At 36.4% G+C, this 25,456-nt stretch overlaps 1 protein-coding gene across 1 annotated transcript; it reads right to left on the bottom strand.

Annotated features, from left to right (window-relative positions):
- Window positions 1-343: 343 nt before the first annotated feature.
- Window positions 344-24,977, bottom strand: TSEN15 (tRNA splicing endonuclease subunit 15; the record flags this gene model as incomplete). Its single annotated transcript, XM_084249027.1, has 5 exons — window positions 344-364; window positions 869-1,010; window positions 22,088-22,223; window positions 22,509-22,590; window positions 24,852-24,977. 5 exons carry the CDS (start codon window positions 24,975-24,977, stop codon window positions 344-346), a joined length of 507 nt encoding a protein of 168 aa, XP_084105153.1.
- Between the last annotated feature and the right edge of the window lie 479 nt (window positions 24,978-25,456).

Below are 25,456 nucleotides of genomic sequence, written 5' to 3'. Positions count from 1 at the left end.
CAACCATGAGCTAGCAATGGCAGCAGTGGACAACAACAAGAGAGTGACCAAGTGGGGTGACAGAAGAAACACATGTGCTCCACCCCTCTGAACACATCCTAAGCATAAAGTGTACACAACTGTACTCAAGCTATCTCCAGATAAGAAAGTTCTAGAGCAACTACCCCATATTTTCTAACGAAAACAATTCTTCTATTGGGTACATTTAATTCTCCAGAAAGAAAACTCGCGGAATGGGACTGGCTAAGTCAACCCTGACTATCTCTGAGACAGTAGATGAAGCCAGCTGATGGGTCTCAAATCCAATCTTGTATGGATAAGGACATGTCAGGAAGTTTAGATGTCATCTTCTAAGAGAAATATTCTGCAACAACAAAAACCAAAGATCAGGCTGGACCATTTTCACCCAAAATAAAGTAATTTAAAATGCAAAATTAGAAAGTTATTTAATGTAATTATCTCAATTATGTCAACAAAGTATGTAAAAAAAATCACATATAACACATTTATTTTATTAAATGTTCCTGTCAAAATGTCAATCAATTTAACATTTTCAGAATAAGTATTCTTTTGGTGAATGTATTATTAGGCCTTTAAATTCCACCTCAGTTACTTATCATGACTTTATGAAGTTCTCTGGGAAATTAAAATTCTCTAAAGAGAAAGGGAATCTAATAATTTTTGTGAAAATAACTAGGAACATTTTACTTTAACCACAATAGAGCCATTTCTTAAGTATAAAAATCAAGCCTTTTTTCCCCTTGAATTTTCATATTGCAGAAAAGCCTTAGTTCTAAAATGACTTGATTCACACTTGAAGTCATGTCATAATCGTCCTCTTTTCTCTGTTTACTATCAGTTGCCTCACCTGAGGGTCGGGCAGCATAAACCCATCGGTAAGTTTATAATACACTATCGTGGAATCGGACTCCACTATGGCCAAGGTGAAAGACATCGGCAAATCTGGATCACCTTGCAATTTTCGAGAGGCCTTTAAGATCTCCCGTATCCTGAAAACAAAGTTACAATATGTTTAGGATTCAGTTAATTAACGATAAGATCAAATACTATAAAATCTCAGAGAAAAGGTAGGCAATGGTACTATATCCATAATGCTAAGGAAATGTCTGAAAGCTTAAACAGAAACATCTAACACTGTCTTCTCATTTAGATAATCCTGCAAATCAGGACTTTCAACTTTCAGTCTTTTTCTTTTGTATTTACCCTTCTCTCCTGATCACTCTACCTTAGAGAACCAAACTGTATTTAGAAACCTGCAAAATAGGACTCTAATATTATTTTGTGCATCTAAATTGACTAAGGGTCCTCGGTGTTCATTTCCCAACTGGGTCTCTTATAGTGGAACAATCTGGCTCTCAGGATTTTTCTCTTTTTAATAGTTTATAATAAACATTCTCCCTAAAGTTTCTACTTAGTATTCATAATTACTATCTTTAAATGGCTATATAATAGTTTATTGACTCATAATTTACTCAATGATGCCTGTATTGCCATAAAGTTCTTTCAGGTTTGGAGGGGCAGGGGTTAAAGATAGGCTGTGGCAATCAGCTTATAGTTAGTTTTTTCTTTTTAAATATTTCAATTGGGTCTTTCCAATTATTAGATCTGAATACAGGTATTTTTATGGTTCCCAATATGTATTTTAATATTTAATAAAAGCTAAGAGAAAAATATGGGGAATTTTTAATATAAAATTATCTAGCAAGAAATTAATGTTATAAAAGATTTTTATTTGTTTGCTGTGGAAAATAATATACCAAATCTAATATCTAGGTTTTCAAAGCACTATTAGCTTTGGTTTATCACAAACTAAAAATCCTATTACCTACTCAATAAGGCTTGCGTTTAATAATTCAGTAAAATTGTAACCTCCAGAGGAGCTTTCTTACAAAGGCAAGTAAAAACTGATCAGTTGTGTTTTCCATTAACCGACCAATTCTCCAGAAATTGGAAAAAGATATACTAGCATATTATCTTTCTACAACTGAATACATAAATAACTTGATACTATATTTTCTAAACAAAAGTATAACTTGTCCCCTTGATTCCTACTTTCCATCCATAAGTAAAAATTCTTATGTTCACTCTTCACCCATCCTATTGGTTATTGAATCTATAAAGAATCTAAAAATTCTCTGCTTTGAAATATTCATACTATAATAAATATTATGTTTTTTTTTTTAAACTGCATAAGAAAATGGAGGTTTTTAGAGTGATTAAAAACAGCAATAAACTTTTGGAAAAGCTGAAAATAAATTGTTCCTTAATCACTTAAGGTATATTTTAATCACTGAATAATAGTTACAGAATGAAAACTGATTTTAGGGACCACCAATCACAAAAGGATGTCTACCTAGCATGTATTATTTAAATTCACACAAACATATGATGATTGGAGGAGAGAACAGCTTTCCAACCATGCTTCCTCATAAACCACTTCTAAAGTGGCCTGGAGTGCTTTAAGTCAGTAAGATGGGCAGTTGTTAAGCAAAACTCTCAAGCAGCATTATTGGGTAAATATCTGTTTACCTGGAAAAATCTTTCTTTTTAAGAGTCAGCAAAACTGGGGCCTCCCTGGTGGCACAGGAGTTAAAGTCTCAGTGCTATTAAGCTATATAGCAAGCCACTATGGCAGGAGTTCCATCCCAGGCAGGGAGCTGACCCACATGGAGCAGCAGACCACTCCTGTCTTGCCTGCTGCTCCCCTCAGCAGTGTATTTCAGTAGATCCACCTGTTCTGCTCCCTACTCTGTCTCTGTTGAATCCTCTCACCCCCTTACACCTCTGGCCAACATCCCAGTTCTTGTATGCATAAATATATAAAATAAATCTTAAAAAAAAGTCAGCAAAACATTATCCTCTTATGTCTTCCCTGTCACCTTTCCTTAACCTCTGCGCAATTATGTATCTTACCCTACAGAGGCACCTGAAGCAAACCTACACCGCTGTAATCACTACCTTGTATTTATATAACTAAGCATACCTATTTTAAGGGTCAAAACTTTTTTCTGATCCATTAATGTCAAACACATAGACGAATACCTGGACAGATGAATGAAGCTTTTGGAGTGAAGATTTTCAATGGTCATAACTGCAGGTACTAAACTTCATACTTCTAACATTTTTCTAAAATTCATTAAGTAATTGTATGGCACTAAACACAAGTTCAACTTGTTTGGACATCTCAAATCTCCATTTTTGATACTTACTACTATAGACACAGTGTTATGTGGTATAGGACTAGAAACCAAATAAAAAGTATTTGATATTTGCTTGCTTGTGGCTCATCAAAACATCCTAACTGTTTATCACCTGTCTCTATACCAGGGTTTGGCAAACCATCGCTACCTGTTTTTCTGACTCCTACTGTTAGAACTGTAAGATGTGATCACCAGGTCAGTCTCTTTTTTTTTTTTTAAATTATTATTAATTCAAAAGTCAAAGCAAAAGGAAGTTTCACTTTTAATTAGGATGGAAAAGATCTCAAAAGACCATTGCTACATAACAACAAAGAGAAAAAAACTGATCTCTTTAAAATATCACTTTTTCTTTAAAGCCACAAAAGCAATATAAACACAAAGAAATTTAACAGAATGAAATTCGAAGGAAAATGAAACTTCCCAGATAGAGACCAAGAGAAGGCCACTTCCACCCCTGAGAGCAACTGTGAAATCCTAGCACAGTGGCTGGAGGAGCACACAATCACAGACAAGCAACTTCACTGGGACAAGGAGAAGCAAATACCTGTAGCTGAGTTTGAACCAGCACATGGACTGGAATCTGGATGGACACCAATCCCTCCAGTTTACCGACTCTCCCTCAAAAGCAAGATTTTTGTTGCATTCATGCAATAGCATGAACAGCTGGGTAAGGAACTAGAAAACTACAAAGCCCCAAGGAAGAGAGAAGCTTGATCCCACTCTCTAGGCATTTGAAACCAGAAGACAAGTAAGATAACTGAAGCTACAACTCAGCCTTGACCCCTTCTGACTTTTGATGAGACTTAATTGGGCCTTTGCCCTACTTGTCAGATATAAGAAAGGATGAGCTCTCTGGGGGCAGGGTAGCCATTAATATCAGGCTCTGAGTTATATGCAATGTTTGGTAAATAGTGAAAAACACTAAGCCATGGGAAAAGCAGGAACATGTATTTAATGATCAAGTGCAATAAACAACGTAAGAAGAATTTCAGAAAACTAAGATCATTGAGAAACTCAGATGTTGGAATTAAAAGCTGAAGACTAAAAAGATAATATTGAAGGGAAAACAGACACAACGGGTGGTGGCAAATATTTAAGCAGAAAATTAAAATTCTAAAGAAAGTGGATATTCTCGAATTTTAAAATTATGTAATTTTTAAATTGGTGACTAGGCTTATGAGACATAACAGAAGCAAGGGTTAGCAAACTTGAAAACAGGTCACAAGAAACCAAATGGAAGTACAAAGAGAAAAAAGAAAAAAAAAAAATCAGAGGCCTCTGGCACAATGCCAAGTAAGTTACCTATATGAAGTTGGAATTACAGAATGAGAAGAAAGTGAGAATGGTGAATATTTTAGTATGCTCACAATGCTGTAACAAAATACCACAGACTGGATGGCTTATTAACAATAAAAATTTGTTAATTTCTGCAAACAGTTCTGGAGGCAGGAAAGTCCACAATCAAGGTGTCAGTATGATTCAGTTCAGGTGCAGGCCCCCTCCTGGTTCAAAGGCAGCACCTTCTTACTGTGTCCTCACATGGTGAAAGGGACCAGGGATCTCTGTGGGGTATATTTTATATGGCCCCAACCCTATTCACAAGGGCTCCATCCTCACAATTTAAGTATCCCCTAAAAGCCCTACCTCCTAATACCATCCTCTTTAGAGATTAAGATTTCAACATATGAAATCAGAAGGACATAGTCATAGTATAGTCGTGTAGAAGAAATTGCTGAAACTTGACCCAAACTGGTGTCCCTCAATGTAAATTGTGTCTCTTCCAGAGATCATACAGTTGGATTTGGATTTTATATCTATCTTCTAATTTGGTTTACACTTAAAACTAATATTAATATCAATGAACTTATGTCTGCTATTTTGCTATTTGTTTTCTGTACATAGTATTTCTTTTTGGAACCTCCTTTATCACTTTTTAAATTAAATAGATGTTTTCTAGTGCATCATTCAAATTTCTTTGTCTTGTTTTTTTAACTAGTTTTTTTAGTTTTTTGCCAGTGGCTACAGAGATTACCACATGCATCTTAATTTATCACAATTTATCTCAGATTAATACTAACTCACAACTAACAAAATAGAGACTTCTCCTACGTAGCTTCATTCCTTTGTGCTATTATTGTCACATATGTCTACATATTGTAAACTCAATAACATGTTATTATAATAATTGCTTTATATAAATTAAATCTTTTTAAAGAGAGAAAGAATATATGCTGTATAATGCAATAATATGTTTATACATTATATAAGTTTTATATTAACCCACATATTTAAAATTTCTGGTATTCTTCCCTTCTCCAAGTTAGTCTCTAATGTCATTTCCTTGCTCCCATATAGCTCTATTCCCCCCGCCCTGATTCCTTGTGTTAATATTGTCACAAATATTCTTCATATGCTCTAAGCCTAGTGAGTTGAATTTTGACAAAGGTACAAAGGCAATTTAATGGAGAAAGTCTTTTCTACAAATATTACTAAACTGTGAAAATAAAATATTCTATCTACACACAGTACTACTGTAAGGATCAGTGAGGTGGCATACTTGAACAGGCTTTGCAAACTGTCAAGCAGTCAATGAATTCAAGTGTTTTCATATGTTCCTACACCAGTTTTTGCTACCTTGCAAACTGGGATGCAATGTTGTATTCACTCTCTCTCCCTTAAAAAAAATAATTTCTAGGGTTTCCCTGGTGACGTAGGTTTTTTGTTTTCTTCTTAAAGATTTATTTTATTTTATTTATACAAGAACCAGGGTACAGGCAAGATGAGCAGAAGGATGAGGATTCACCAGAGACAGAGCGGGGAACAGAACAGGCAGACTGACGAAATACACTGCTGAGGGGAGCAGCGGGTGAGACAGGAGAGGTCTGCTCACCATGTGTGTTGCTCTGAGGCCGGCGGGGATCGAACAGGCACTGCAGAGGCTGCGGACATCGCCACCAGGGAGGCCCAAGGGTTTAAAGATAGTGCTATCAAGCTATCACCGGCCACTGTAGCACTAGTTCAATCCCAGGGCAGCCAGGGAGCAACCCACATGGCACAGCAGACCTCTCCTGCCTCACCTGCTGCTCCCCTCAGCAGTATATTTCTGTTGATCTGCCTGTCTTGCTCCCCACTGTCTCTGGTGAATCCTCTTACCCTCTACACCTCTGGCTTATACCCCAGTTCTTGTATGCATTAAATAAATAAATCTATAAAAAAATAATTTCTACCTACATCACAATTAGCTGGATTCTTGTTCATATCAGATATTTACTTTAAAAAGAGATTTAGATGAAGCAACTATGGATATTAATCAGGAATCTCATTATTCAGCATTGATGGGAATTGATACCCTGAAGCCATTATATAATACACATAAAAATAAGTGTCTATAACCATTCCTAAACAGCAGATTAGGATAAAGGTAGGACACAGGTAGTTTTTTTTTTGGGGGGGGGGAACCTATTAAAACAACATTTATATATTTCCCATTTCTCAAGCTATGACACTGTTTATATCACAACATACATGCATGCACGCGTGGATGTGTGCATGTGTATATTTAGCTTTTTCCTAAGATGAGTTGTGTGGGAATTCTAACTCATATACTGAAATTTGGGATAGAGATTTCCATCTTATTCACATTTGTTTCCAGAATTTTTTGATACAAAGAGCAAAACATTTTCCGACTGGTTCAAAACACCCATGTGGAAAATCCTAACATTTGAAAAATCAGCTCAGAGTTGTAAAGAAGTTTTGTCTTCAGAGTGAAGAGAATCACTGTCAAAAATGAAATGGAAGTTCCCATCTCCAAGCTCTGTTTATCATACTGGGTGGTATGTGGGGGAAAACTACCAGCAAATCGTCTGAGTAATAACAGAATGAAATAGTTTGTGTAGTACTCAAAGCACACCTGGGAAGTCATAAAAAGATCCTTGCTCAGGATGTCTTCTAGTTTATTTTTAACATATGTTTAAAGTAATGCCATCATCTTTCCCTATTTGAGACCTTCCTTGTTCATTTATAGGAGACTGACAAACTTCTAGAAATGTTTACTTTTTCTTCAAGTTGATAGAGCATGCCTTCTCAATCTAATGATAACAAGAGGTTCTGAATTCTATCTTGAAAAATCATATAGTTATAAAAATGTTGAAAATGATAAAGCATCAATGGAACATATTAATCTCACATAACTTCTAATAAGTCAAGAACAAAGTTTCTTTACATGTATTTTTTTTAAAGTTCAGTTCTTCAGAAAAATCTAGATAAGTTTCACTATGCAAATTTAAAATAATAATCTAGATAGTGAAATTCTTTTTAGTTCGTATTTGATGAAAATCCACACTTGAAAAATATAACCTAGACATTCATTATAAGAGTTTCAGGTTTTTGAAATCATCATATCTCTCAAGGGAAAAATCCCACCTAAAGAAATATTAATCACTAGTAATCAGAGTTGTTGATCAAGAAAAACAAAATTTGATATTTATTTATTTTATTTTTTTTTAAGGCTGCAGACAGCTTCACAGTGCTGTGCTCAACCACCTGCGCCACCAGGAGAGGCCCAAAATTTGATACTTATAACAAGTTTTTCTTCCTCCTAACTGTACAGAGAGGAGTGCAGCATACCCAAAACAGAGTGAGTTCAAAGTTTAATGAAACTAACCTGAAAACAAGCATGAGGCAAACACACAGGTAACAGTCTTAGGCTACTGTCCTTTCTCCCAGCTATTTAAATGCCTTCCATAAAACTTAGCATTCATTTTTTTCTGTTAACAATCCTATAATAGAAACTAAACTCTAGAGATTTATATAAATGATAAGAAAGCTGAAGACATCAGTTTCAATTTCGATGTTGTTAAAACAGAATGTACAGCAGGTTAAAATAGGCTTCTTTCAACCTACAGAAAGCAGTATCTCCTCTGCTCTTTTCACTGCTGCCAAACTGGTGCATACTGCAGCTTATCAACAAAAGACAATTTCTTGGCCTGCCTCATTCTGTTATTTTAGAAGGACAAACCACAACAAAACTCCACAATACAATGTAAAAGTAAATAGATACCAAAGAAGTCTTCATTCACCCACAGACTCACTACTGAAAAAAAGCTTCAAGGATAACAGATCACCTCCTTAAGAATCATGCCAATGACTTCCTAACAAAAACTCAAAGCAGCTAAAATACCAAGGTGGTTTATTGAATAATTAAGTGCTTATGTGGCTAATTCACCCAGGGAAGTCATTCTGCTAAAATTAATTGCAAGGTTTATTTGGTTTTTTGCCTGTTTGTTTGAGGTTAAGAAAAAAATGTAGTGTCAGTTGAAAAAAAGCTGCCAGAATTATGGGTTTCATCAGCAACAGAGGCAGTATAAGGACACATATTCTGATAAGCAGGGGGGTGAATTACAGAAATCACTTTATCAGTTATTAGTCTCCAGGCCTCCAAAAAAAAATAATAATGGTTATTAAATGAAGAATGTACTTTTAGGGAGTGGACATATTTTTTGATGATTGGAAAATAATAATGAAGTATCTTTCCAAAAAATATGCAGCATTTCAGGATTAAATCTCATAACTGAGAGTTAATTATAGTAACCATTTGCTTCACCATCAATATGAGTTCTTTCTCAAGATACTAAGGAAAAAGAAGCATTGACGTGGAGGGCAAGGGAGACTTGAGATTGTGCTCTATCCTCAGATGCAGGTTATTCAGTGTAAAATATGGAAAATAATGATAAATCTTGCAAGGGAGTAGATTGTTCCAACATTCTCATGTTCTAGAAACTCTTGGAAGATTGCTTATAGCATATATCCTTATATTCCTTCACATATTATTTAGCAAGTTTCTGCTACAGGGTCTTAGTAGTCTAACAGAGTAATCAGTCACTCAGTGAATACTTAACACCAAGCACTCATTAGTAGGTTAGGCCCTGGGGAAAGAGCAATCAACAAAAAATAGTTACTGCTTTCATGAAGGTTGTTTTCTAGTAGGGGAAGGAAGTCAGTAAATAATCAAAGAAAACCAACTATATAATGTATTGAGCAGCAGTACATGTGGCAAGTGTTATAAAGAAGGACCACTTTATAAGGTACAATATTACAGGGAGTGAGGTAGCTTAAACCACAATGATGGTAGTACTAGTGAGAAACAGACATATGCAGGATAGACTTTTATGGGAGAACTCACAAAATTTCTCGATAAATTAATTTTGGAGTATAAGAACTGGGTGAACTAAAACTAATGAAAGATTTTAGCAAGGTTACAGAATACAAGGTTTATATCAAAAATCAATTCCAATAGGCCAGCAATGAATAACTGGAAATTGAAATGAAAAATACATGACCATTTATACTAGCATCAAAAAAATGAAATACTGGTTGGACCAGTTTGCATTCCCACCAGCAATGTAGGAGAGTTCCTTTTTCACTACATCCTCACCAACATTTGTTGTTGCTAGTTTTTTAAATATATGCCATTCTTACTGGTGTAAGGTGGTATCTCTATGTGAGTTTGATTTGCATTTCCCCTGTTGATAAAGGATGTTGAACATGTTTTCATATGCCAGTTGGCCATTTGCATTTCCTCTTTGGAGAAATGTCTTGTAAGTTCTTCTGCCCATTTCTTGACTGGATTGTTTGTTTTGTTTTTGCTGATTCTGGAGGTTCCACTCTTAGGGAAAGCTGTCTACAGGTTCCTCAGTCTACTAAAAATAGAACTACCATATACCCGGCATTTCCACTCCTAGGGATCTACCCAAAGGACACAAAAACACCTATTCAAAAGAACACCTGTACCCCTGTTTATTGCAGCACTATTTACAATAGGTAAAACCTGGAAATAACCCAAATGCCCAAAAATAGATGACTGGATCAAGAAGATACGCTATATATACACAATGGAATATTATTCAGCAATCAAAAAAGATAAACTCATGCCATTCGCAGCAACGTAGATGGAGCTAGAAGGAATTATGCTCAGTGAAATAAGCCAGAAGTAAAAAGAAAAATATCAGATGGTTTCACTTATAGCAGGAATACAGGGGAACCCAAATGAGACATCAGTGTAAAAAAAATAGTAATAGTACAAAACACAACAAAGCAAAAATGGACAATTATAAATCAGAGACAAACTTCAGGGGAGGAGGAGGGAGAGGGATCAGAAGGGGGGAGGAAGGAACACAGGGGACTGAGTTGATGGTGCACAGGTGCACTGGGGAAGTAAATTCTACGGGGACTACACCTGAAGGGGTGGGGGGAAGCAAATACTGTTTAAAAATGAACAATGATGTAAAAAAATAAAAAGGAAATGTAAAACTTTGCCTATTTCATGCATTAAAAAAAGGAAATATTTAGGTATAAACCTAACAAATATATGTACAAGATTTATATAAGGAAAACTATAAAAAATGAAAAAAATGATAAAAAATCCTAAGAGATCTAAATACATGGGAAGAGTTCATATTTCTGTGTAGGAAATTCATTATTATTAAGATGCTAATTCTTCCAACATGATCTATAGATTCAACACAATCCCAATATAAACTCTAACAAATAATTTTGCAATATTGACAAACTAATTCTAAAATGTATATGAAAAGGCAAAAGATCTAGACTAGCCAACACAAAACTGAAGAACAAAATGAGAGAACCAACACTGTCTGACTTCAAGACTTACAAAGCTATGCTAATTAATACCATGTAGTACTGGTGAAGAAATAGAGAAAAAGGTTAATGGAATAGAAGAACAAGCCAGAATTGACCCATATAAAAATGGTCACCTGGTCTTTGACAGAGGACTAATAGGGATTCACTGACAAAAATGACTAGTCTTTTTAATGAATGGTGTTGAACCAAAATAAATAAACAAACAAACACATATTTTTATATCTTTCACAAAAATACTCAAAATGGATCATAGACCTAAATGTAAAACACAAAACTTTTAGAAAGTAACACAGGAGAAAATCTAGGTTACCTTGTGTTTGGTGATGACTTTTTAGATATATCCAAAGCATGACTAACAAAAAAAAAAAAAAATTAAGTTGGATTCTATTAAAATTAAGAACTTCTGTTCTGCAAAAGACACTGAGAATGAAATGACAATCCACAGACAGGGAGAAAATATTTGCAAAACACATGTCTGACAAAGGACTTGTATCCAAAATATTTTTTTAAAAAAACCTGTTAATAGAAGAAAACAAACAACCCAAATAAAAAAATGGGCAATACATCTGAACAGACACTTTATCAAAGAAGATATACAGATGATACTGTAGCATGAGAAAAGATGTTCAGTATCATTTGTCCTTAGGAAATCATGAGTTAAAGAAATGAGATCCTGTTAGAAAAACAATAAGGAGCAAACTCGTGAGTCCATGAATGACAGAATGAATTCCACCACCTGACATTGTATAAACTTCACCTCCATCTCCATTCAGAAGAGATCTCAAGTACTGAAGACTACAACTCCCAGCCTGCCATGTACCTGATTTCCTGCATAGGCTGGGGGAGAGGGAGGCATTGGAAACTAGGAGAATAAAGCAGAGTATAACCATGGTTGGCTTATAACTGAATACATGAATGCTCATATTCTCTTGTCTTTTCATCTCTAACGTACAACTTGGTATTGGCTGAAAGGAGAAACATGGAAGGACACATGTGAAGGGGTCATGTGGCTCCTTGTCAGAAGGTACCTTAGACTTGTAGCAAGTTTTAGGGTCTCAGCAGCTGAGCCTGTTTGGCTGGGCATTTGCCCAAGATGGGATGGGTAATTTTGGGAGTTTTACTAGAAAGTATCATTTGAGATGCTCTCGCCGCGCTCTTGCTCTCTCTCTCTCTCTCTCTCTCTCTCTCTCTCTCTCTCTGTGCACACCAAGTCTATTAAAATTCTATAACATTAAAAGTCTACTTCCTTTGGCTTTGTATGCATGGTTGGCCAAATCTCTTTTAGAACATGCACTCCTTAAGAGTTTGGGGTCCTTGGGTACCCCTCAGTCACACACTAGCAATGCTATTATATACCTATTAAGAGTAGCTGAAACTCAAAAAACTGACAATAAATACTATGTGGTGAGGGTACATATTACTAAGTGAAAGGCAATCTGGAAAGACTATGTACTGTATGATTTCAATTATACAACATTCTGGAAAAAGTTAAAAGTTCAGTGGCTTCCAGGGGTTCAGGGTAGGGTCAGATGGAGACTATATATAACACAGGAGAATTTGTGGGTAGTGAAACTTTTTAATGTAATGGTGGATAGATGCCATTATGCATTTGTCACAACTGATAGAATTGTGTAATAAAAATGGAAAACTATGGACTTCATAAAAATATATCAATATTGGTTCATTAATTGTAACAAATGTACCATATTAACAAAAGATGTTAGTAATATGGGAAATACCATACTGCACTGAGGCATATATGGAAACCTCTGTACTACCCGCTCAATTCTTCTGTAAATCTAAAATTATCCTAAAAAATAAAGTCTATGTATATAAAAAATGACTCCAAGCATTCTCATCTGAGTTCACAATGAACAGTGTTGCCATTTATTGACATGGGGAAAACTGCAAGAGGAACAAGTTTAGGGGGTAAATCCTCCCCAGTGGGTTGAGCACAGCATTGTGCAGCTATCCACAGCCTCCATGATGCCAGTTCAATTCCTGGCCGGCCAGGGAGATTCCCACATGGCGTGGCAGACCTCTCCTGTCTCGCCCACTGCTCCCCTCAGCAGTGTATTTCGGTCCTTCTGCCTGTTCTGCTCCCTGCTCTGCCTCTGAATAAACACTACCTTAACTGTCCCAGGATTTTAAAGTTGTAAAAAAATATCTTGTTCAATTTTTAAAAAAAATTTATAGCATGTATAATACAGACAGCTTAAAATATGGCAAATGTGTTTTGAGTTTTCAGCTCATCTATATGTTACTGAAGAAATTAAAATGACACTGAATATCATGAAATGATAAAAAAAAATAAAACCTTGGTAGTTAAAACACCTTGTTAATTAAAAAGCAGGAAAATATGTTTTTGCCTTTTTATTTACTACAGGTCCATATCTAAGATACTTCAGGTATTTTCCAATTTACAATTGTTAATACACTAATACTATTACAGAAAACTGCAACAGTATTATCCCAACTTTGATGTAATATACTTCTCCAAACTGGAGTACTCTACACCAATAGCAAGGTGGTCTAGAGAGAAGCTGACCAACCTATCTGAGCATAAATTTGACTTCATTTGCTTCCTTAGCATTGAAAATGGTCCCTGGCTTTTATTAGAATTCCTCTGCTTATTGCATCTTTGTATTCAATAGATTCCTTAATCTCCGTGACTTCATGAAAATGAGTTTATAACATTTGGAGAAATGAAGACCCTATACTCAACCTCTATGGTCATTTATCAAACTTGGTATGTAGTTTCCTAAGACCAACTTGAGCAGAAACAAGCTAGAGTACTTTCCATATGCATAAGCCATCTAAATACAGCACTTAATATAGTATTTTAAAATGTAGGCTAAGTACATTTTTACATTCACTTTTAGAAGTATTTTAGATAAAAGTAAACAATGTTTCCTTCACTTCAAGAAACACACTCCATCCTTATAATTTTCCTACTAGATAATCAGACACAGATGCTTTACCAATTCTATTCTCCCAATGGATCAGCAAGTAGTATCAAATCAATGTTTTCATAATAGATTAGTATACACAAGATCTGCTGAGAGATGAAAAATATGCCAAAGTGTTTTAACTATATAACTGCTTAAGAGAAAACACTGATCACAAACTATACTTTTGCTCAAAGCAATACATTCATTCATTAGCATTCAAATAAACATGCTCTAGGGAATGGAATCTGTCCACATTCTTACTGCCAGAAACTTTTTATTTATACAAATACAATCAACAGGTTCAAAGACTGGGAAAATAAGAGGGAAACTCCAGGAAGTATTAAAAATCTACAGATAGAACATTAAATGTTGCTTAGAGTTATTATCTTTTAAGGAGTTAGCAAATACACACATGCCACAAAATAAATAAAAAAAGGAATATACCATGCAAATATATATTCTTCTCATTAATCAAGTGGCAAATAGTAACTAAAGTCATTTTAAAGAGGATACAAAGAGATTCTTTATTGTTATCAGTGGAGAAATATTTTACAACTAGATAGTAGGTAACTATATAAATGACAATCGGTGTTTGCCTACAGGGGTTCAAGAAATTTGCCTTACAATTCATTAATCTATGCATTTTCATTGTCTGGCTTCCTATATCTAGTTTTATTATTTTATAATAAAATATTTCCCCCCAAAATCTAATACAGTAGGAAGAACTTTAATAGGTATAAGGCTTTGGTATCTACTACAAGACCTTCCTGCGATCACTTAATCCTTTTTTTGTCATTTGAAAATTAGAATATATATAACAGTACATTTTTTAATCTCAATTTTTCATAAGTGAAATCAGGATAAAACAAGTATCCTATATAGCACTCTGGAGTTTAGTGCTGATGAAATGAGAGTATACTTGTGAATTTACTTTGAAATACTCTAACATTCTCCATAAATGCAAAGAACTTGTCTAACCACAAGGAATAACTTTTCTATTCCACAAGGAATAATGTACAGTATCACCCACCTGCTTAAAACCCTTCAGTGAGACCATCTATATAACAGCAATTTTTATACTGTTCTTTGTGGAAATCTAGGACAAAATAGACATGCTTCAAGGGCAAGGAGTCATGATGTCATACAGATTTTGCCTTGCAAGTGGGCCCTAAATCCAGCTTATTCTGTTTGCCAAACCTTGTGAACCCTGGTGAACACTTTTCTTTTTGTAAATCCAGTGGGAGTGCCTTTTTCTAATTTGCTCATAGGTAGTCCGAGTTAACTGCAACCCAATTCAAAAATTTCCCTTAGGGCCTCCCCGGCGGCACAGCGGTTGAGCGCTGGCTTGTGAAGCTGCCCGTAGCCTCTGCAGCACCGGTTCGATCCCTGGCTGCCGGGCAAGGGTCCCACATGGCGCGCAGACCTCTCCTGTCGCCCGCTGCTCCCCTCAGCAGTGTACTTCCTCAGTCTGCCTGTTCTGTTCCCTGCTCTGGCTTTGGTGAATTCTCTCACCCTCCCGTGCTTCTAACTGTACCCAGTGCTTGTATTAATAAATATTTTAAAAATCCCTTAAATTAACACCTTCTTTTGCCAAACAATAACTATGTAGCCATCTGAAAAGCTTCTGCATAGTTAGAACAAACCACCAACAAACATATTTTATATTTCTATTTCCCTGATTAAAAATACATTTGAGCATGTGAGTTACTGTTCTGTGAATTGCTTGTTCATATTGTTCATTTTTTTTTGGCCCACGTTTTTCACTGGGTAGTAGTTTTCTTGAGTCACAGAAATTATTTCTATATCCTGAATTAATCTTTGTTAGTTATAAGTCAGTATATTTCTTCTTCCAGTCTACAGAAAATGGTATATTGTCAATGGGTCCATAAACTGATTTTTCTTTGGGAGAATAACTTAGTAACACCAGTAGTCAAAGGTGTAAATGCTCCGTCAGTCTCCCAGTCATTAGGCCTCTAGGCTTCCACCTTGGAGAAACTGTCACACATAAGAACTAAAAGACACAAAGCTATTCATTAGTGCACAATTTGTTGTAGCAACAAAGTGAAAACAGATAACTTTTTCTACCTCATTTCCCATCCTTCCCTTCATCGCTCATGAGTTCTATTCATTCACTTATTCTTCAGCTGCCTTCACCATCATTAAGCACTCACACTGAACTTGATATCATGTTAGGCAGACAATCATGCAGTTACATGTGCAGCTGCCCTACTGAAAAATGGTCTCTTACCACCTTCAGGAGGCCCTTCCTGGCCTTCCTCTGGATTCTATTCTTCTGTATGTCCCTACTAAAGTAGTTATCAGTAGTAAATAATTTATTTCTATAGATGATTATTAGTGAATAAAGTAAAAGCTGTTTTCTCAAATTTAAAAAAAATAAAAACTTTTTTTTTCATGGTGAGCACCTTTACAAGTTCCTACCCAAATACTTTTAGCACGTCTCAATGAATTTCTTCACTACACAAGGCTGCCAAAGATTCAAAATGAGTAATTTTCTTTTCTGTTAATGAAGGAAAATTCCTACATTAACCACAAACATCTGAATTTGCAGTATTACTTTTAGATAAATAACATTTTATATAAAAGTACACAAAGAAGTAAAAATAGATGAAGCAAGCCTACCACCTAAAAATATCACTCTTATTAAACTCTAAAGAATGAAATCAAATACATATAGACACATAAATCTTTGTTATTTGCATGCTTTGAGTTGAGAAAATTTTTGCCATAAAAGGCTAAATAAATCTAGTATTTTTTAGATCTCACTTGTGTTAAACTCTGTATTATCTTTCCACATAATTACATTTATATAAAAGCAAAACACAAAAACTTAAGTCCTCTGAGTATTAAATGCAAGAGTGTAAAAATAGCTTACTAAGTTATTCTTTCAACTAATTCTATTTAAAGAAGAAAATATGCTAAAACTAAAAATACAATAATCATCATTTGGAAAACACTAAAAATTTGTAGGATACACAGTTGTACTTCTAGGCTTATGAAGTGATTTTGATTCAAAAATATGATTGATCTTATTTTTTATGATAAAATTCAAGGTAATTTCAAATGATAGTTCCTTGTCCAAACACATAATATAACAATATCACTGGCTAGTATAATTACTATAGCATTTAGAAGATACAAGGGGAGAGTTTTGAGAAATGAATTATATTAAGTCTCCTAGACACAGAAAGACTTTGAAATCATGGTTGTAAAAAACAAAAGCATTAGTGATCAAGTTTGATGTCAACCATATCAACTATTTGTGATTCTCAAACAAAGAAAAACCTCACAGTGAGAAGCCTCGCAAAGGAAGGTAAAATAGCCTGATATAGCAAAAAACAAAGCTTATAATGAACAGTAATAAAAGTCTATAAATTAGTTTAATACAGCTTTAAAAAATACCTACAATGAAAATAACCAATTTGGAAGGGGTCTCACATATTATATACTGATAATCTAAATTCCTCACAAAATGTGAGGAAGGTAAAATAAAATGTATCATCATGCTGTGAGGCCGTCTGCAGCCTCTGCAGTGCAAGTTTAATCCCAGCCAGTCAGGGAGATACCCACATGGCGCGGTGGACCTCTCCTGTCTCGCCACTGCTCCCCTCAGCGGTGTGTTTTGATCGGTATGCCTGTTCTGTTCCCCGCTCTATCTGGTGAATCCTCTCACCCTCCCACACATCTGACCTGTACCCCAGTTCTTGAATGCATGAATAAATAAATCTTAAGACAAAAATAAAATGTATCATCATGTTTGATACAAAATATTAAGTGTCAGTGACAAGACCAACACACTGGTCTTATGGCTTCAGGTCAGTGCTCTGTCTACTAAATTACTATACATTAAGTACTATGAAAGTGAGGGCCTAAAACTTTTTCTCAAATCTATTTCTCTTAGAGAAATGGGTAAATTTTTTTAGACCCTTTAGGTAAAAAATATTTCTTAAAAGAGATACAGGCACATCAATTTTCAAAGAAAAGATGGATAAATATAATTACATTCAAATTAAGAACAGTTATTCATCAAAAGATACCTGAAAGACTTTAAAAACTGGAAAGACTTTAAAAATTGGGAAACAAAACCAAAAAGGACTATTGTAAAGACTATATAGAGAATAAAGAGGTTGGGATCACTTTATTCCTAAAAACAACTTAAAAAATAAAATTGCTCAATAGAAGACTCAGAAGATCCCCAATAGAGACACAGGACTTTCCCAGAAAGAGCTCGAAGTAAGGTGGCTGCTAAGAGAAAGCAGTGGGAGGAAGCAAAGGGGAGCATAACTGGAGAGTTGATACCCCAACCATCAGAATGGGCTGAGGATCAGTAATCCATGGCATGAGGGGCATCCAGGGCGCTGTGAATTTCCCTGGGAGACCTTTTCAGAAAAGGAATGTAGTCATGCATGGGCATGGGTCTAACCTGGGCCACTGGGAACTCTGAGACAGAGATGGGCAAGGAAAGCTTTCCCTGCCAGGTACTTCTCAGAAGTAAGAGATCAAAGTGTCACAGGGCTAGACTCCACTGTAGGCCAAATAGCAGAGAGAGGGACTGGAGAGTGATCTCACTTATCCCTTGGAAAGTATCAAGGGGACATGCAGAGCTTGCAGCCCCAGGTGAAGCAGACCTGCAAGGCTTACAATCAAGTCCTTCACAAACAGCGTGGCAGAAGTGGAGGTGGAAGCAGCGATAGCTTGTGTCCCACATACAGATAGCAGAGCACACACCCCACTTGAGCACCTCTTGTCTTCCAGGCCCAACTAAGTTCCAGAGTATGAGTCCCGTCAACCAGAGCTAGCTCTTCTATCAAGAAGCTCAAGCTTCACAGATCATTATCCACAGCAGAAAAGAGCAGCAGGGAGGAGGGGTGAGAAGATAAAACCAAAACATTGAATAGAGTTTCCTGTGAAGAGTAAGGGGAGGAGGCAGAAGTGACTAGCTTTAGTTCTCAAACTGAGATCAAGTATTTAAGACCCGTACTCCCCTCCAACATTTCCACTAAGATCAGGAACAAGACATGGATGTTCACTGTCACCACTGTTGTTCAACATAGAACTGGAAGTTCTAGTCAAAGCAATTAGGCAAGAAAAAGATATAAAGGAATCCAACTGGAAATACACAAACATAAGTTGCATTTCTGTATGCAAACAATGTATCAGAAGAAAGGAAAATAATCCCCTTTATAATCACACTAAAGAGAATTAAATACCTGGGAGTAATTTCAATGAAGAAGGAAAAAGACCTATATATTGAAAACTATAAAACTCTACTAAAGGAAATAAAAGAAAAAATGGAAATATACCCAATGCTTGTGGAAAGAACATACTTAAAATGTCCATATTACATAAAGCAGTTTACAGATTCAATGCAATATCTATCAATGACTTTTTTCCAAGGAAATTAAACAGTTATAAAATTTATCTGGTACCACAATAGGCCCAAAAAAGATAAAACAATCTTGAAAGAAAAGAAGAAAACTGCAGGCGTCCCATGTCCTAATTTCAAAACTATATCTCACATCAACAGTAATCAAAACACTATGGTATTGGAACAAAGCAGAAACTCAGACCAATGGAATAGAATAGAAAGCCCAGAGATAAACCCACACAACTACAGACAGCCAATCTTTGACAAAGGAGCCATGACCATCCAATGGAGAAAAGAAAGCTTCTTTAACAAATGGTATTGGGAAACATGAATAGCCACATGCAAAAAATTAAAACTACATCCACATTTAACTCCATACACAAAATTTAATTCAAAATATATTAAAGATCTGAATATAAGAACCAAAACCATCAAATACTCAAAAGAAAACATAGGGAACACACTACTTGAAGTCTATAGAAAATATGTATTTGGGAACTCAACTCCAATGGCAAGGAAAATCAAAGCAAAAATAAATAAGAGGGACTATATCAAACTAAAAAGTTTTTTTAACCTCAAAAAGTAACCATCACAAAAACACAAAAAGACAATCTACAGAAGGAAAAAAATATATATTTGCACATCATACATCTGACAAGGGGCTAATTTCTAAAATATATAAAATATTTATATAATACAACACCAACAAAAAAACCTCATTACCCTATCAAAAAAAAAATTCAAAAGACCTAAATTGACATTTTTCTAAATTTAGGTGGACCATTTTTCAACTGAAAAATTGTTGAAAATAACTTCTTATAAAGGAAATGCAAGTCAAAACCATAATGAGATTATCACCTCACCCTTGAGAGAATGACCTAAATTAAATGTTGGCAAGGATGTGGTAAGAAAGGAATTCTCATTCACTGTTGTTGGGAATGCAAGTTTGTGCAGCCTTTATGGAAAATGGTATGGAGATTTCCTATGAACATTCCATATGATCCAGTGATACTTCCAATAGGCACTTATCCTAAAAATATGAAAACTCTAATACAAAAAGACTTATGTACACTGATGTTCATAGCAGCACTGTCTTCAATTGTCAAATCATGAAACTAATCTAAGTGCCCATCAACAGACACATGGATAAAGAAATTGCAGAATATATACTCAATGAAATACTATACAGCTATTTATTTATTTATTTATTTATTTTAAGATTTATTTTTATTTATTTATACAAGCACTGGGCACAGTCAGAAGCGCGGGAGGGTGAGAGAATTCACCAGAGCCAGAGCAGGGAGCAGAGCAGGCAGAAGGACCGAAGTACACTGCTGAGGGGAGCAGAGGGCGGCAGGAGAGGTCTGCGCGCCATGTGGGACCCTCCTCCTGTGGCCGGGGAGCAGCCGGGGATCGAACCCGCGCTGCAGAGTCTGCGGGCAGCTTCGCAACCCAGCGCTCAACCACTGCGCCACCAGGGAGGCCCTATACAGCTATTTAAAAAAATGAAAATGGATAGATCTCGAGGTGATTTATATTAAGTGAAATAAGTAAGAAAGTAAAAGATATTGGATGGATTCACTCATCTGTAGAATATAAATAACAAAAAAACAAACATACACAGGTAAAATACAACAGGAATAAGTCTTGGACTTAGTGAATTTAATGGTTACCAGAATAAACAGAGGGGAGGGAAGAGGACATGGGGACAGAGGCAGATGAGGTATTGGCGCAAGTGGTTTGGTGGAGGATGAGTGGAACGTATGTACATATGGAGCAGTAAAAAAGTAACCCCAAAATTAAATTTCTAAAAAAATCAAACACAAAAGGAATATATAAAGAACTCCTACACGTCAATGAGAAAAGAACAAATAAACCAACAGTCAAGGATATGAACAGACCTATTTCCAGGAGAGGAAATGATAAACATATACAGAAATGTTCAATAATATCAGTCGTCATAGAAATGCAACTAAAGGCCATATTGAGATAACCCATTCACTGGCAAAAATTTGAAAGTCTCACAATATTAAATATCAGACAGTTTAGTCCTAAAGATCTTGTTTACACTGCAGATGGAAAGTAAAGTGAGACAACAATTTTAGAAAATAAGTTAAAATTATCCTCTACAGTTGAACATTAACAATATTCCAATATGAGGAGAGTGGATATGAAAACTACAGTATAATCACACAACGGAATATTATTATACTGTCCAAAATACATAACAGTAAGTTTAGTAACAGTGTTAAGTATGTGAGCTTTCAAATATTACATGTCTTTTAATAAAATTTTCAAAATCTAAAATAAAACAATTTCCAGTGAACATGGATTCAGGATGGCAGTTACCGCAGGTCAGTGGAAACAGCAAAAGGAGGGGAGTCATAAAATCAGATAAAAGTTATTGAAAATAATCTAGTTTTGTTTGGAGTGATTGGTTCAGAAAGTGTATCATGAAACAAAACTATGCCTAATCCAAATCTGTATATCTATGATTAATTTTTTTTCAAATTGTGAGTCCATAGTTACATGTCAATCATGTTTTTCACCAACTTTATACAGCAAGTACTATTTGTAGCACTTATTATGGTGCATCTTATAATACCTGCTGTTTCAAGTATAGCAGTCCTACCTCCTTACCAAGAAAGTATTTCCTTAAGCATAATATTTCATATTACTTTCTCTGATAATATACTAACAAGACTTAAAATTACTCACACTTAATATTTTCCCCAATTAGCCAAGAGTAAAAAAATATGCTCCCCATATTCTATATCCTTTAAAAATATATTATTACCGCTAGTAATTCCTAGTGCTTTATTTAGGAAAGGAACTAACCTGTTAGACAAAGACTAAAATCACCTGCCCACCTGTTGTGGCTGAGGGAAGCAGTGATGGGCGTGGGCACCACAGTCTGTAATCCTTCTCCTTCTATCTCAGTACCGACAAGACAGATGAGCTGCAGATCTGGTAATCCCACACAGTTTACTTCATGCCAACTCTTACCTGAAAAAGCACCATTGAATGGACAATAATGTTTATCAAAAAATAAAAGATTAAAAACATCAAACTCCTAGATACTCAAGTGAGTAAACATCACTCATAACACTATCTTCTCTTTGATAGTTTTTTTTATTCTGTAATTTCCAATGCAAACAAAAAAATACAAAATTGACTGAATTAACAGAAATGCAAAAATATTATTACTATGTCAACAATCTATATCCCAACCCAATTCCTCCCTCCCTCACCACAGCCCCAATAACAAAACAATATAAATAGGTAACTTACTCTCCATGAGGTCCAGGTAAACCAAGAATGCTATATAAACTTGGGTGGCATCTCCTATATCTAATTCCATCATTTCTAAATACTGAAAATCAAAATGCAATTGTCAAATGGAGAAGAAAGAATCTCAGTATTTTCTTTCACACAATTAACAACTACTTATTAAATACACAGAACACATATAACCCTCTTTTAGGTAAAGTGGGAGTTATAAGGCAGTCTAAGGTCTGACTCCTGTCTCTAAAACCTTGCAACTGTTAGGCAAATAACAGTATACGATGGAAAGTGACAAAACCAAGTGAATGAAATAAAAACAAGACAAAACAGGTCACAACAGGTTAGGGGAGCTATGTTCAGATAGCTGGGTGATGAATGTTTCACGGCAGAGGTGGCACACAAGTTAGGCCCGGAAAGGCAGGTGGCATTTAAGCAAACAGATAAGGTAAAACAACAGTGTAAATAATCACACAAAGAGGGGAATATGCCACACATAATTAATGGCCTACAAAAAATTTATCTGCCAGGAGTAGAGACATTTTTAAATAGGATTTTTTGTTGGGACTTGTTAGTGGACGTCTCTGGTTTCCCAAGCTCTTAGTTGCATGTGGACAAAGTCTACTAGAAAACCATTCTGGTTCTCACTCCCCACTTCTCACTCAAAACTAGGGAGTTATTTAATGTCAGATTTTTTTTTTTTAAAGGACCAATAAAACTGTTACTGTTTTCAAAGTTGCTGATCAACAGCACAGGAACATTCCCCATGGGCATTGCCCTGAGGTTTTCCAATTGTGTCAGTGGCTAGGAGGATATATAGGACTAATGTAAAGATGAGGCAGTAGCAGTCCTGCATGAGTACAGAACTCACACTGTCCCATCAGCTTTATCATAAGCATGCAGGTGCAGAACAGGGATATTATTACCCTCCTCAAACTTCATTTGTGTTTGAAAATGGCACTGAAAAAGGTAATTAGATACAAGGTCTTGATGGTGAAGCCAAAAGTTTGTATTTTACCCATAGTGAAATGGTGCTTGAAGATGATAAATCTGATACCACGTTACTGGATGAACCCAATTAATTTTCAAATGGAATGATGAAAATGTAGAACTAGAAAATCAAACAAAATATTATTTCTACCTCTTTTTAAAAATCAACTAGATTATTCAAGAAGGAAAAATTAAAAGGGAAGATTTGCTAGTCAGGATCTAAGAGCCATTTCTTCAAAGAAAAAAAAAAAAGTCTGCTAGTACACAAACTGAATAGTACCACCAAAATCCATAAAGTTTTAAAAACTTGTTACTGGTGTTTCACTGATTGCATGTGAAGCACTTACTGTATGTCAAGTGCTTTACAAATTTCAAGGGATTAAAATATGTAACAATCTTCTAAGGTAAGTATTAATATAATCTTGGTTTTACAGAAAAAGAAACCGAGGCAACAGCTTGCCCATAACCCCAGAGCTAATGCCAGAACCATTCAAGTTCAGGCAGTCTGACTTTGAGTTGACACTATTAACCACTATGTTGCTTCTCCATGTTTTGTGGTACTTAGTAACCTCTCAGATTGTTGCTGGCCTTTCCCACCTTGAGGAAGGATACTGGAACAGAGCAGGAAGATAAAAACAAGCAAGATGAAAAGGTGAGCTCTTTTTCAGGCTTACACCTTCAAAAGTTCCCTTTATGTAGTTTCTAGATCGTTATCTATGAAATAAGGCTCTCCAGTAAAAAACTGCAGTTCTACTGAGATTCCTACAAAACCCCATCTTCATTCATTATTCTTTTCTTAGGCAATTACTGGTACAAGGCAGTAAAGTGCCAAGTAGAAGTTCCTTGCTGCTCATACAGGAAGATACCCCCACAATGTGAGTAGGTAGGCACTGGGGGAAAACATATTCAAACTTTCCAAGAAATTCGAAAAATTAGGCACTTGGGTAAAACCTAGACACACACTCTGGGTCTAAGGCTAAACGTAAACTGTGCCTAAATCTTTATCATTACAGACTCCTAGATCTTCACTATGGCCCACGCTGTTGCGCGTGTTCACAGTGAAGAGTAAATGAGACCACCCAGAAAAAGCCCTAAATAGCACAACCCAAATATTAGAGAAGTGGTTATTATTAGCCTCTGGCTTGAGAAAGTCGCTGGTTTAACGTTCTAGCTTCTCATTAAGACTAGTTTGGGGCAGAGAGGGCGAGGGTAGGGCGGAGACAGTTCAACTCATTTAAACAAATAAAAACAACACTGCGCCCCAGCCCAGCTGGGGGTCGAGAGCGCAGCGCAGAACGCGGCCCGCGGCTCCTCCTGCGGGTGGGGTCTGGCCGGCCCCCCGCTCCTCTCACGCCTCCTGACCTTAGGGTGGGTGCCCATCCAGGCGTCCTCCGGGGCCCAGGACTGGGCGCCGCCGCCGCTGCGAGCGCCGCCCGAGTCCAGACCGCTGCCGCCCGGGGCGGGCTCGGAGTCGCTGCGCTCCGCCATGCCGGCACCGCCGTGGTGCACCGCGCCCCGCGCCCGGCCAGAAGCAGCGCGCGCGCATCTGGGTTCCGCTTCCCCGCCGCCGCCGCCGCGCCGGGAGGGCGCCAAGCCCGGGAGCGAAGTTAGCTCGTCCCCGCGCGCCTGGCACCTGCGCGGACGCGCGCTCGTTTCTCTCTTCGTTTATCCAAATCTAGGCAGATACCAGCGTGAATAAGGCTCGAGGAAACCCATAAGCCCCTAACTTTCATTCTATGGGTGCTTTTTACAAGTTTGTTGAGAAAGTGGAGCATTACTTAAAAGCCTCTTTGCCTCCAGCGTGGGGTTCAGGTCTCCGATTCTTGGTAACAGGAAATGCCCTGTCGTGTAAGTTTAAAGCTTGGATGAGATATGTATAAAAGAAAGTAGAAAGACCAGGCTGCCAAGAACCATACTTTTAGGGTGGTCCCACCTGGGGATTAAGAAGCAAGAGTGAACAGGTGTTG

This window comes from Talpa europaea (genome assembly GCF_964194135.1).
Source record: "Talpa europaea genome assembly, chromosome: 12".
NCBI classification, from domain to species: Eukaryota; Metazoa; Chordata; class Mammalia; order Eulipotyphla; family Talpidae; genus Talpa; species Talpa europaea.
Note: the sequence above shows the minus strand (reverse complement) of the source record. Positions and strands in the feature narration are given on the sequence as shown.